This window comes from Mytilus edulis, chromosome 5 (genome assembly GCF_963676685.1).
Source record: "Mytilus edulis chromosome 5, xbMytEdul2.2, whole genome shotgun sequence".
NCBI lineage: Eukaryota > Metazoa > Mollusca > Bivalvia > Mytilida > Mytilidae > Mytilus > Mytilus edulis.
This window is the reverse complement of record NC_092348.1, coordinates 66,276,925-66,291,208: the sequence shown is the minus strand read 5'-3', so window position 1 is coordinate 66,291,208 and position 14,284 is coordinate 66,276,925. Positions and strand designations below refer to the sequence as shown.

The 14,284-nt window shown below is 32.4% G+C and overlaps 1 protein-coding gene across 1 annotated transcript; it reads left to right on the top strand.

Annotated features, from left to right (window-relative positions):
- Positions 1 to 8,653: 8,653 nt before the first annotated feature.
- On the top strand, positions 8,654 to 14,082 carry LOC139524319 (uncharacterized). The gene is made up of 2 exons (XM_071319068.1): positions 8,654 to 10,844; positions 11,284 to 14,082. The coding sequence occupies exons 1-2, from the start codon at positions 8,667 to 8,669 to the stop codon at positions 12,895 to 12,897; spliced, it is 3,792 nt and encodes a 1,263-aa protein (XP_071175169.1). The 5' UTR covers positions 8,654 to 8,666; the 3' UTR covers positions 12,898 to 14,082.
- The last annotated feature ends 202 nt before the right edge of the window (positions 14,083 to 14,284 follow it).

Genomic DNA, 14,284 nt, shown 5'->3' with positions numbered 1-14,284 from the left:
TTTTCTCGCATCAATTGAGAGTGCCAGCATTTCCTATTTTTATTCAAAATATCGCATCACAAACAATTATCAGTAGTTTTCATACCTCAGACTGACAGTAACATGTAATCATGTAACAAAATTATTTGTCTGCATCAATCAAAACTGACCATATTTGACAGCATCAACCAAAACTGACCATATTTGACCGCATCAACCAAAACTGACCATAGTTGACCGCATCAACCAAAACTGACCATATTTGCTCTTTTTTATGTAACAATTATAGTCGCATAGAAAATCTGTAATATTTTTAAGTAAGGATGGATTGTAAAATCATGAAAATACAAATGATAGAAATATTGGAACATAATGCTACCTAATTTCATTTGCATCAATTTAGAATGCAAGCATGTCCTCTTTTATTCAAAATATTGCATCATAAACAAATATCAGTAGTTTTCATACCTCAGACTGACTGGTATAACAAAATAATTTGTCCGCATCAACCAAAACTGACCATATTTGCACTTTATTATGTACATGATGTCAATCTTAATAGCCGCAAAGTAAATCACGTATATTTTTATATCAGGATGGATTGTTTAATATAAATGAAAGCAATATTGGAAAATAAAATTATGCTCACATCAATTTATAATGCCAGCATGTCCTCTTTTTCATCAAAATTTTGAATCGTAAACTAATTTCAGTAGTTTTGATATCTCAGACTGACTCATGAATAGAACAAAATTATTTGTCCGCATCAACCAAAACTGACCATATTTCACAGCACCAACCAAAACTGACAATATGTGACAGTATCAACCAAAACTGACCATAATTACACTTTGTTATGTAAATCTTAATATATATATATAGCCGCATACTAAATCACTTATAGTAATACATATTACGATGGATTGTATAATTCAAATGACAGCAATATCAATGAATATTGGAACACATTGGCTACAAAAAAAAATCCGCATCAATTTAGAATATCAGCAAGTCCTCTTTTTATTCAAAATATTGAATTGTAAACAAATTTCAGTGGTTTCGATATATCAGACTGAGTGAGAGTTGTTTTAACAAAATTATTTGACCGCATCAACCAAAACTGAACTTATTTACACTTTATCATGTAAATATACATGTATATGGCCTCCTTGTTAACATGGTAAACCAATATTATTTCTATGTGAGGACGGATTGTATGATAAGAATGACACCAACTTTGAAACACAATACACCTTATCGCTAATCCTGGCTGACCCGGCCTCTTGAACTTTTGAAGCATACAACAATGACTTTTCCATTGTGGCGTCAGATATTTTGTATTATGACGTCAAAATTTTACGGGAACCTGTGTGATATCCAGTAATGGCATACAAATAGCGACAAGGTGTATTTATACCATATCTAAGAATTTAGCGCACCGTTATTTCCTCTCTGTATCCATAATAATGAACCGTCATTAAACATGCTAAAGTGACTTTTTAATATGTTTAAGTCAGTAGTTTGTGATGGGTTTTTTTTTAAACCAAAACTATTTAATGGCATCATCCAACACTCACATGACTGATTCATATACTTTATTTTCAAAATAAAATAAAAAGTACATGTATGGGAAGTTCTCTTCTTGGAATAGTATACTGTTAATATAATTTGAAGAAGGCAAAGAAAAATGCATGATTTTTTTTTTGTCGCCGAACGTCCAGAGGCAAATGTTTCATTCATGTTCAGATCCAGTATATTTTTCTGAGTTGCAAACTCCCAGATATCATTTATAAATTGGTACCGTTAATTTTATTATTACCACTGGGTCGATGCCTCTGCTGGTGGACTATTAGTCCCCGAGGGTATCACCAGCCCAGTAGCCAGTACTTCGGTACTGGCATGAAAATACGGATTGTTTGTGTTATTAAAATTTGCTGTTACAAAATGAGAGAAATTATAATAAATTAAGGAATGAATCTCCCTCATGCAAAGCTTTGATTCCTTTCACGGATTTAACTATACTTTTTCGACCTTTTGGATTATAGCTCTTCATTTTTATATAAGCTTTGGATTTCAAATACTTTGGCCATGAGCATCACTGAAGAGACATGTATTGTCGAAATGCGCATCTGGTGCAAGAAAATTGGTACCGTTAATTTTATTATAATCGTTATGGATAAGTCTGGCTAAATTGACGAGATGGTGCAAATGTATATGTAGTTTTTTTACGTTGTACAACACTTTTTTTCATTAATATCCCATAATTCATCCACTGTACAATTTTCGTTTGAACATTTGTCAAAACAGAATCTTAAATGAATGTAAATCCAAGGCAAACAAGGTAAATTACGATTAAAATTCCATGAATTAAATGCAGAGTTTTATTTAGGAAGAGACTGTTAAAAACGGGGAACGAAAAAACGTAAACAATGATGTTTCCGTATGCAATCTTATAATAGTCTTTCTCCGATGAGTTGGGTAACCTTCTATTCACTTAGATATTTGTAAATGTAACGTAATAAAAGTCGTTTGATCAGTAAAAAATATAGAAAATCTGCTATTTAATATATAGCAAAGTAATTGGAAGTGATTTATTTCTTCTAAATTCTAAAGTGTCCTTACTGCAGTGACGTCATTTAGAACTGTTCTACAGTTCTGACTGATTTAGTCAGTTGTGCTGAGAATTCTACGGTTATAAGTGATTTGGACAGTTCTACCTAGAACTGATTTAGACAGTTCTACCCTAAAACTGATCCTGACAGTTCTACCTAGAACTGATTTAGTCAGTTCTACCTAGAACTGATTCTGACAGTTCTACTTAGAACAGTTCTATGACAGAATATTCTGACAGTTCTAATGAGAGGTTAGAAGTGATCTCCACTGTACGTGGTATACGATACGTCGATACATATACGCCAGCAAATACGTTAATAATGCAAATGCTGTAATTAGCGTAACACGACGTTCACAATAAAGCAAGAATGTTTCAAAGAACAAGTTTATTACTTATGTGATACTGCCACTTAAGTTTGTCGTAGAATTTTTATTCTTCCTAAAAGTATAAATTATGCAGAGATTTTCGTCGTTTCTGATTTATTTTTCAATGCCTGGGTTGGCACAAATAAGTTCCAACATTTGATATCCAAATGTCCATAGAATGAAAAAATATTAAAAAAAAACTCATTATTTATATATTACATGGTGTCTTCAATTATCAAAATCTTAACTTTAATTATAATTTCTACACAATGAGGGAAACAGAAAAACTGACACTTCCGTTTTTGCTTGCATAATATAATGTACATTTATATAAACTATCACTTTCTTCTTTTTCTGAATATTTAGTCTTTTTTTTTGTGCCGCAATAATGTTTGCAAAGTAAAATTGCTTATTAATCCGGAATTGTTGTCTCTCAATCGATGTATGACTTTCGAACAGCGGTATACTACTGTTGCCTTTATTTATACATTTTGTTTCTGTCTCTTTTTTCCTATTGCATGTTAGATTTTTTATCACGTTAATGGTGTTGGTAATTTCTCGCAACACTTCATTTATAAGAGGTCTGTTGTATTAATATTTCATAGAATAAAGTAGCTTAAACAAGTGTTATCATTCATCTTTTATAATTATATTATCGGTTTAACCCAAAGAATATCATCATATGAGACTAGCTACAATTACGTTTTTGTAGAAGTTATTTAAATAAAATATGCATTACATGTGAAATAGAAATACGTGTTCTTGTGCTGCCATTGTCGATTTTAAAACAATGGTGACTAATTTAATAAATTCGTAAATATACATGGATCAAAGTTGTCGTCTGTTTTCTATGTCATTACTGAATTCCTTTTATTTTTGGGCTGAAATCATACCGTGTTTTTCTATTCATCTAAAGAGATGTTTTTGGTTATCATTTGTCCTTTCATTGTGTTTTGTAATTTAGTGTACAGTATTTGTATAACTCATGCAGTGATAAGCAGTTGATTACATCATTTACCATTATACCACCATTCCTTCTTTTTATATTGTTATTTTATCAAACATGTTTAATTTCAAAATCAGATTTTCGTGTCTTTTCATACTTAAAATTCAATTTCAACATTTTCATCAATTCATACATTTCATTTTTGTATTTAATAAAGAATTGAATGCTTCTTTTTGAAACTTCATTGGGTGTAAAAGCGTTGACCAAAGTACATTTTGTATTTTGTATGAAGCGCGGAAGCGCTTCATTCTAAAAATGTGCGCACGGTCAACGCTTTTACGGATTTATATTGCAACAGACAGTCGGTATTCCAATGGGTACTAATTGTGCACACCCCTGCTGGCCGATTTGTTTTTGTACTCGTATGAAGCAGAATTTATTCAGAACCTTCTAAAAGACAAAAAAAAAGCACCTTGCGAAATTCTTTAAGTTTACTTTCCGATATATTGATGATGTTTTATCATTGAATAACCCATATTTCAGCCAATACTTACATCTCATATATCCCAGTGAACTTGAAATTAAGGATACTACTGATACTAGAAGGACTGCTTTATACCTTGATTTTTTCCTCAATATTGACGCAGATGGACGACTTCACACGAAAATGTATGATAAACGGGACGATTTCAACTTCCCAATTATCAATTTCCCATTTCTCAGCAGCAACTCCGCTGCTCCAACAAAGTTATGAGGAGGACAGATTAAAATTGACACTTCGTAAATTTTATGGACACCATCACGAATTGCTGGATCCATACGATGTGTCTTTGACCAAACTAGCTAAGGACATTTTTACCACATGGTATATTGTGGTTTGTCATTACGTCGTCTAATCTTTTAATTACCTAACGTGACTTATTCCCGATTGTGACTGTTTTGCTGAGTGTGAATTCGCATTACTATAAGACGTGTTACGGCTATACTTTTTGGACCTTTTGGATTATAGCTCTTCATCTTTTATATAAGCTTTGGATTTCAAATATTTTGACCACGAGCATCACTGAAGAGACATGTATTGTCGAAATGCGCATCTGGTGCAAGAAAATTGGTACCGTTAATTTTATTACGGTACTTATCTATCCCAAATTCATGTATTTAGTTTAAATGTTTAATGTTATATTTGTAATTCTCATCGGATTTTTTCAAATGTGTTGACGTCTTTTCTATTATATTCATGTGTTATGGTAAAGAAAATTAATCACCGCCTTCATTTATTAGATTTGATTTTGTTCAACGTAATCTGTACGATGTTTTACGTTTGAAGTTAGATTCAAAACAAACCGGACATAGCTATATAATATAGTTAATTGCTACCTTAGTTTTCTATTAATAAGTATTGAAATGTGCATTGTTATTAAATGTAATATCAGTATTTAGTTCAAATATAATCTTAAATGAATCCTAATTCTATCTTATTCATTCATTTTTTGATGATCTGTTTTACAAATTCAAATGTGACGTCATATCTTTTGTCATTTTTTACAATTTCAAATATGACGTCACTTGGCGTTGAGGTTTTGACAAATTCGGATGTGTCTATTTTTTGTGTTGCATTTTATCGGGTTAAGTAATGTATTTCGGTTGTTTCCTGTAATTAGTTAATACTTCAGTTTTATCATGTATATCTTTTGTATAGTCATTTTATAAAATTTACTGTTTGCAAAAGTATAAATTATTCTAAATAATAGGGATATTCTGGTACCTAACAGAAAACCCTGGCCGTTTTTGGCACAACTTTTTTGAACTTTTGGTCCTCGATGCTGTTCAACTTTGTACTTGTTTTGGCTTTCAAACTTTTGTATCTGGGCGTCACTAGTAAGTCTTGTGTGGACAAAATGCACTTCTGGCGTATTAAAAATTTTAAACTTGGTGCCTTTTGTTAGCTATTATCCGTGTGTTTCTTTGTCAATTGTGTTCTCCTATTTATCTATATTGTAGTCCTGTAATGTTGTGTTGTCATTTTAATGTTATATTTCACATGGCCATAAAAGAGGGAGGTTTGGCATGCCACAAAACCAGGTTCAACCCACCATTTTTTCCTTTAAAAATGTCCTGTACCAAGTCAGGAATATGGCCATTGTTATATTATAGTTCGTTTCTGTGTGTGTTACATTTTAACGTTGTGTTTCCGTTGTGTCGTTTGTTTTCTCTTATTTTTGAGTGTTAATTCACATTACTATAAGACGTTTCACGGTACTTATCTATCCCAAATTCATGTATTTGGTTTTGATGTTATTTGTTATTCTCATAGGATTTTGTCTAATGCTTAGTCTGTTTCTGTGTGTGTTACATTTTAATGTTGTGTCGTTGTTCTCCTCTTATATTTAATGCGTTTCCCTCAGTTTTAGTTTGTTACCCCGATTTTGTTTCTTGTCCATGGATTTATGAGTTTTGAACAGCGGTATACTTCTGTTCCCTTATTTATAACCCTATGAAGTTAAAAACAGAAGCATTCAATACTTATAATTACATTTGTTTAGCTCGGATCATGAAAACACGATTTTTATTAAGTTTTTATACAATTTATCTGTCATCTTTATTGTGGGACCTCGTGTCATCTTGAATGATAAAGTTTATTGTGTAATGAAGTTAATTAAGGAATAACGCGATATTGAAGTGTAGCCAATCAGAATTACGTTTTATAATGAAACATACACATAATGTAATTATTATGAAAATAAATATAAATCAATTTATAAGTTGATAGACTGATTTTGATTGATTTATTTCTTTTTAACACATTTCAGTAACAGCTGTTTTTTATTCAAGAAATAAGACTAGTTCAATAAGCTTGTGCTTTGAAGTAATATATCAAAAATAGTTTCATTTCTGATACAACAGTCTTCTGATTGGCTGACAGTGTTGCGTTTATCAGCACATAGAAAGAATTTTGTCATGTGACCGTGACGTCATCCGTGAGCCGGTATATTTACGTAATGTCTGAGCTTGAATGTTATATAAATATTTTTTAGTTGTTAAAGAAGCTCAACTCAACTATATACTTCACAAACATAATCACTTTTTCATCCAATCAAACATATGAACAAAATCTAAGTTTACGGATGCTTACACCCAATCTTGTTCCTGTAAGTAATTTCATACAATTAATAGCATTTATGCACTTTTTTGTAAATTTAAAATATGCTTATGCATATTTCACTTCTTGGCAAAGATTTATCCAAACACGTTTTGAGTGGGACATGTCGAAAATCAATTAGCAATATAATTATGTAGCTCAATAAAGGGGCCATTATAAATTCATACTTTTGATTTCTTATTTCGTTGATAGTCACTGTTTTGTAAATAGGTGGTCTCTAATAAGTAAAAAAAACTCCATTTTCTGTTTTTAACACTCAAATTGATTCTTTATTGCACATGTTGCTGTTTAACAATAACACTTAAAACATCACAGTAAACAAAATAACAATAGGGAATGAATATTCGAACCTTATGTCGTAATATAAGTGTAGGGTTTTCCGTGTGTATATGAAATACCACAAAAAGGAGAGGATAGTTATTACTTTTGAAATTTGATACTTTGAATAAATTGTGGCTGTATATTCAGATAATTAAAACATACAAGAAACATTATCACCAAGATGAAGTTAATTGTTGTTGAATTTATCAATTAAATGGTATTTAGACGGGTCTTTGCTGAGTTTGGCTATACAAGGTGATCCATAACAGGACAGAAATAAACCTTTTCAAAGAGAGGTGCAACAGGTGCCCACAATAATACCTACTCGATAAAATGTATTGCCGAAACGTTTTAAATGTTGATAAAGATAAAATGTACAGCTTCAATCATTTCATCGCATCTCCAGTAAGTATATTTACATTTCTCATTAGAGAAAAGGCTTTAATTAGTTATCACGGCACCAGGATTATAAATTAGTACGCCAGACGCCCGTTTCGTCTACATAAGACTCATCAGTGACGATCATATCAAAATAGTTCTAAAGCCGAACAAGTAATTCGCAGCAAATACATCTACAATCAAATTTTTCAAAAAACAATCCTTTTTTATAGGAAAACTGTTGTTTGGTTGTGAGGATTTTTGATTTTTTTATGTTTTAACGCCACTAATTAGTACCGCATTTAGGCTATTTCGTGGCGGCCAGTTTTTATTGGTTGAGGAAGACAGAGTGCCCGGAGAAAACCACCGACCTTCGATAAGAAAGCTGACAATCCTAGTCAATGTAGATTGGAGTTAAGTGCACCCGCACGAGCAGGGTTCGAACACACAACCTCAGTGTTGACTGGCTAGTGATCACAGTAGTAACTACTTAAACCACTCGACCACCGAGGCCCTTGTTGGTGAGGAAGTGAAGTGTAAAGATCGAACCTGTTAAAATGTTTTAATTGGACTAAATCATTTACTACTTTACAAATAAAAAAAAGTATTATACGATTTTGAGTAAAGATGCAATATCTGTCGATTTCTAAATCAAACCTAACAAATGTAACAAACCTGTGCAAATGCGTTTGACTGTCCCTCTGGTATCTGTCGCCCCTCTTTTAGAACGTTCCTAACATTCAATGAACCAATGAGTTGATACAAAAGGGAATATTAATCTCCTGATCTCACACTCGGCATAGTATGTCTAATCACATAAAACATTTCAAGCGTAAAAAAAAAATATTAGAATGTTTACAATGCACAATTATTTATATTTTCAGGATCGAAATATTCATCAATATGAAAAGTATATCATGCAGAGTTTGTTTATTGTTAGTTTTTGCAGAAGCATTACACGCATTTTCACACGAAACTGGAAACTTCAATGTCACATTTATCTCAGAATTGTATTCATCTGTTTGCGGAAGGAATCAATGTGATGAAATAACAGCAAATAATGAAAGTACCAAACAATTGTTTAATGATAGTATTTGTGAGGCTTGTTCATGTGACTCAACATGTTTCGTTTCCGGAAATTGTTGCCCTGAATTATTTTACAAATATAAACCAAAGTGCATAGAAACAAAGTTCATGTCTCTTAACTCTAGACTACAATATAGAGGAGAAGTACTGATGGTTAGTCAATGTCCAACTGAATCCGATAGTGAAGTGCGTGAAAAATGTGAAAAATCATATGATTTGGTAACACTATTACAGAAGACACCAATAACATTGCCGGATGAAGGACTTACATTCAGAAATGTTCATTGCCTAGAATGTTTTAACAAAACTTTGGAGAGTTCTCATTATTGGACTGTTAAGCTGGAATGCGAAGAAAAGGCAGATTTCAATTATTTGTCGTCATACTCTTCTTACATTGCACTTGCTAAACAGAAGAGATGCAATCTTTTGTATTTCACCGACACCATTGAACTTACGACTGGATCGTGCCCATTTCAAGAAATATCGACAGATGGCGTCATTAGCAGTTGTAACATTTCAGGAACATGGGCGACATATAATTCTGATATTAATTACGCTTGCCAAACATATGACAACCGTTTCCACTTCTTTAAAAATATATATTGCTATATCTGTAATCCACCTTTACAAAATGAAAATATAATTTCAGAGTGTAATATTACTGGTAATTGGGATCCACTTGATGTTGACTTAAAACACGATTGTCTACAAACAAGTCGAACATCAGTCACTGTACCTTACAGCAATATACATTGCTACTATTGCAATAGAAATAATACACAAACCAATATATCAAAGATATTTGGGGCTACATTAAACAACAGTACATATATCAACGGAAATTTTATGTCACAGTTTAACCAAATTGAGCTTAACTATGAAAGTGTCAAAAAGATTGGTATATATTTGTTTTCAAGTAAGAATAACGACTCTGGAAGAGCACAAGATCTTATAAAGCGACGAGTGAATGATACGCACAACTTGAATACCACTGTGCTATTTTCGTACAATTTAGCCTTGACAGGCCTCTCACAATTATGCAGTAATTCATTTGAACAACAATGTCCATGTGACTGTAGTGAACACTGTCATTTCAACAAAGAAGACTGTTGTTTTGAAAGATTCCTGGAAAAGTCACTGGACTGTACACACAAGAGAAATTCTGTAGACGGTGTCCAGTATCTTGTTTATAACGAATGTTCTTATGAAGAGAACGCATGGATAACGGCACTCTGTAAAAGTGATAATGAAAACCATTTATATTCTGTATTGCCAGTTGAATACAGCTACCAAAATTACACCGTCCAATATAAGAATATATACTGTTATCTTTGCAATAAAAATACAAGTACTGAAGTAATGCATATTGAAAACGAAAACATAAATACCTGGGATTTACTTATCAGATGTCAAGTCTATTTACCTATATTTTTTCACGATAACATTGATGATTACCTTACTTTTGCGATACACAATTCGTGTGATATGTTTTACGAACCATTTTCCTTTGATGTTTCGCAGTGTGCAAAACCAACCCAATGCAATACCACAGGTATATCGAAATATACTCATCCAGATATAACATTTGTATGTGAGTCTGTTAACTTTCAGTTTCTGGAAACACCATTTTGTTCAATGTGTAACCCATCTTCTACAACAGAACCGGTATATACAAGATGCAATGTAACAGGACAATGGGAAGAATACGATAAAGAAATTGAAAACAATTGTCTGAATTTACCGGAAATAGAATACCATTTGCCGTTCAAGAATTATTTCTGTAAACAATGTAATGGAAACGTTATGGATAAATGTTCATTATCAGTATATGATACTACCACAACAGAATTAACCACAGTTTCTACCAAACGGCCACCGATCCTAAACAAATATACGTTTCGAACTATGTTTGATTTTTATAATTATAATGACCAACATATTCAAACAACAGTTATTAAAAGATGCAACGTCACACAAATTGCAGATCCAACCAAGGTAAAGTTGTCATGTAACGTTTAAAAACAGGTCAAACCTCTCTCTCTCTCTCTCTGTCTGTCTGTCTGTCTGTCTGTCTGTCTCTCTCTCTCTCTCTCTCTCTCTCTCTCTCTCTCTCTCTCTCTCTCTCTCTCTCTCTCTCTCTCTCTCTCTCTCTCTCTCTCTCTCTCTCTCTCTCTCTCTCTCTCTCTCTCTCTCTCTCTCTCTCTCTCAGATTATAGGAAAATGATTCAGTAGTTTACCAACAGAAATATTGCGGTTATCCTTTAATTCCTTTTATATTTACAGTTAACTAGTATTCAATTTATTGGTTACTTTCTATGCTTTTTTATTACATAATTATGTTTAACTGAAACTTGTTTACATTTGATTGACCTTAATCGTGAGATTCATTAAAAATATTGTATGTCTTATATATCATTATCGTTTCTTTTTACAGAATAGATGTATTGATCTGATGTGTTATCCCGGAAGAATTCTGACAACTGATGGGTGTAAACCATTACTAAAGATAACTCGCGACATAGGTTATATTTTATCTCTTGGAATGAAAACAGAATTAGGTAGCAATATCAATGAAACACGGTATTTTTTGGAAGAAGCAGAATTTGCCTTAAAACGTTTTCTTTACAAAGAATTACAACTTCAAAGATTAAATTACCTTTCTTCGATTTTGCTCCCACGTGCTAAATGTGAAGATGACCTTATATGGGAAAATGGCACCGAAATAAAAATATCTATTTACCAAGATGTATATATCCCACAGGAAATAGATAGAGCACGCCTTGAAGAAAAACTTCTTTCTATACAGAACAGTAACTTCACTGTTTTGTATGACTCAAGAACTTACAATTTCAATTTTTTTAGTGACCCAGAAGCAGTACATATTCAAAGTTATATTTCTCAAAACAGAATTTCTGATCGCTGCTATTTACAGACCATGAGAACGGCGGCTACTTCATTTTCTCATACGTATGTTAATCAGTTGTTGGTTTGTGAACAGATAGAATTGGAGACAACAGAATTTAACATACATGCTTTCAAGCTAGTTTTCTTAGGGTTTGAATTAGATTCTGATGAATATACTATACTGACTTCAGGAAAAGCTAGGATATGTGCCGATACTTTTAGAAAAATTTTAACAAACGACAAAACACCAAAGAAAAATATTTGGGACATTATTCATGTATCATGTACCTGTTTATCTCTTGTGAGTCTAGCAGCTACTTTCATGACCTACCTTATTTTTCCAACCCTGCAAACACTTCCAGGAAAAAATAATGTGTGCTTAGTATTTTCTATGTTTTGGAGTCATGTTTTGTTTCAGATTGTTTTATTTGAGTCAATATCAGATATAATATGTACGATACTTGGAATGTTGACACATTATTTTTGGTTGGTGACTTTCGCATGTTTGAATGTTTGTTCTTTTCATATGTATAGGGTCTTTATGAGCAAAACTACAATTATATTTTCAGAATACAAAACAATTTTGATGTACATTCTGTATTCATACGGATTACCTACGTTAGTTGTGAGTTTAAATAGTGTACTTACATTTTTCATTTCGGAACATGCATCAATCGGGTATGGAGGAGCTATTTGTTTCTTGACTCATCGTACATCCTTCATTGCTTTTTTTATTGTCCCTATTTCTTTTGTTTGTTTTACAAACGTAGGTTTCTTCATTACAACGGCAATTAAAATTATCAATAGACCAAAGATAGAAAATGAAACAAATAAAGACCTCAACAGAATTAATTTTTTGGTTTATTTGAAATTATTTTCTGTGACAGGAATATCTTGGTTGTTCCAGATAATTGATACATTTCTTCCATTGTCTGCCTTCTCGACATTCATTTCAATCTTAAATGGTGTGCAGGGCATTTTTATCTTTTGGTCATTCATTTGTAACAAACGAGTCCTTGATTTGTACATGAGGGCGTGTAGGCCAAGTCTTGGGAAATCTGCCCACTACGGAATTGTAAGACCGAGTGCTAGCACAATAAGCACAGAACTTCAAACAATGTCAAAACGAGGACAAACCTATTGAAATTGTCAGATTATTTTGAATGCTACAAAGTCATATTTTTTCTGACTTTTAATAGTTATCAAAGGTACCGGGCTTATAATTAAATAGGCAAGACTCGCGGTTCGTCTACATAATACTCATCAGTGACGCTCATATCATATAACGCCTTTACACTTAATGCATGTATGTACGATGTACTCGGATTGATATTTTAGTTTTAGATACATTCTTCTTTTTAATCTATTTTTATTGGCTCTGAACTAGCTGTTAGTAACTGCGGGCTTTCTCAAATATGTAATTTGTGAATTATGGTGAATAAATTCCCCTCCAAGTACTGTTTTTTTTTTTGTGTGTTTCTGCTTTTTATAGATCTGATGAGTTAAGCACTTTTTCATTATTTTTTTATATAATTTATTATTATGTTGTACTGTTAGACAACTCCATAGGTTAAGAGGGATTTGCCGCCAATAAACATTTTTAAGTCCGTCTCTGAAAAGACTGTAAACAAGTGGTTGTCGTTTACTGTTGTTTCTCATCATTTTTTGTAAATGGTTTTGCATACAGTTTGTTCTTATAATGTGCCGTTACACCACTATCCCATGTAAATAAACCCATCATAAGTAACAGGATTGAAATTTTATATTTGCACCAGACGTGCGTTTAGTCTACACAAGACTCATCAGTGAGTATTGAATCAAACAGTGTTGAAAAGACCAAATAAGGTACGAAGTTGAAGAGTATTGTGGACAAACAATCCATAAAGGTTTTGCCAAATACAGTGAAGGTAAACTTCTTGAGGCGAATGAGTGGGTCGGTGTATTATTTTTTAATAACGTGTTTATCGACGCCAAATTATTAATGTGTCTGTAATTCAGAGGTTGTCGCTTGTTGTTGTTTGTCATATATGTTTATCCTTTATTGTTCTGTACATAAATCAGGCCATTACTTTTTCAGATTTGAAATATTTAACATTTGTCATGTCGGGTGTTTTTATAGCTGACCATGCGTTATAGGTTATGCTCATTGATGAAGTTAGTTTGTTTATTTCCATGTAGTTGGTCTCTGATGGGGCGTTGTCTCATCGGTTATCATTCCACATATTCTTTTTTTTGTATATAATATAAACATATATGTGTATTAAATTTTGTTGTTGTAACTATAATGTTATTAAATGAGTTTTTGAATAAAACAAAATCCTCACTTTAATGTGTTCTTTTATACTTTACTTTTAAAGACATATTTTATATCTGCCATCAAATCAGTATGCTTATCTTGTGGATACTCCATTTGAAAAATTAATCAAAACGATACAGTAGAAATTGATTTAAAGTAACTGACATATCATTCCGTCCTATAAGTCTCATTGAACTATTTCCACAAAACCAACAGAGATTGATCGATTATTGTT

Bases quoted from the DNA above. Each gene is read 5' to 3' on its own strand.
- LOC139524319 (XM_071319068.1), top strand. From the start codon at position 8,667: ATGAAAAGTATATCATGCAGAGTTTGTTTATTGTTAGTTTTTGCAGAA. The intron at 10,845-11,283 runs GTAAAGTTGTCA...TTCTTTTTACAG, and splicing joins AAATTGCAGATCCAACCAAG to AATAGATGTATTGATCTGAT.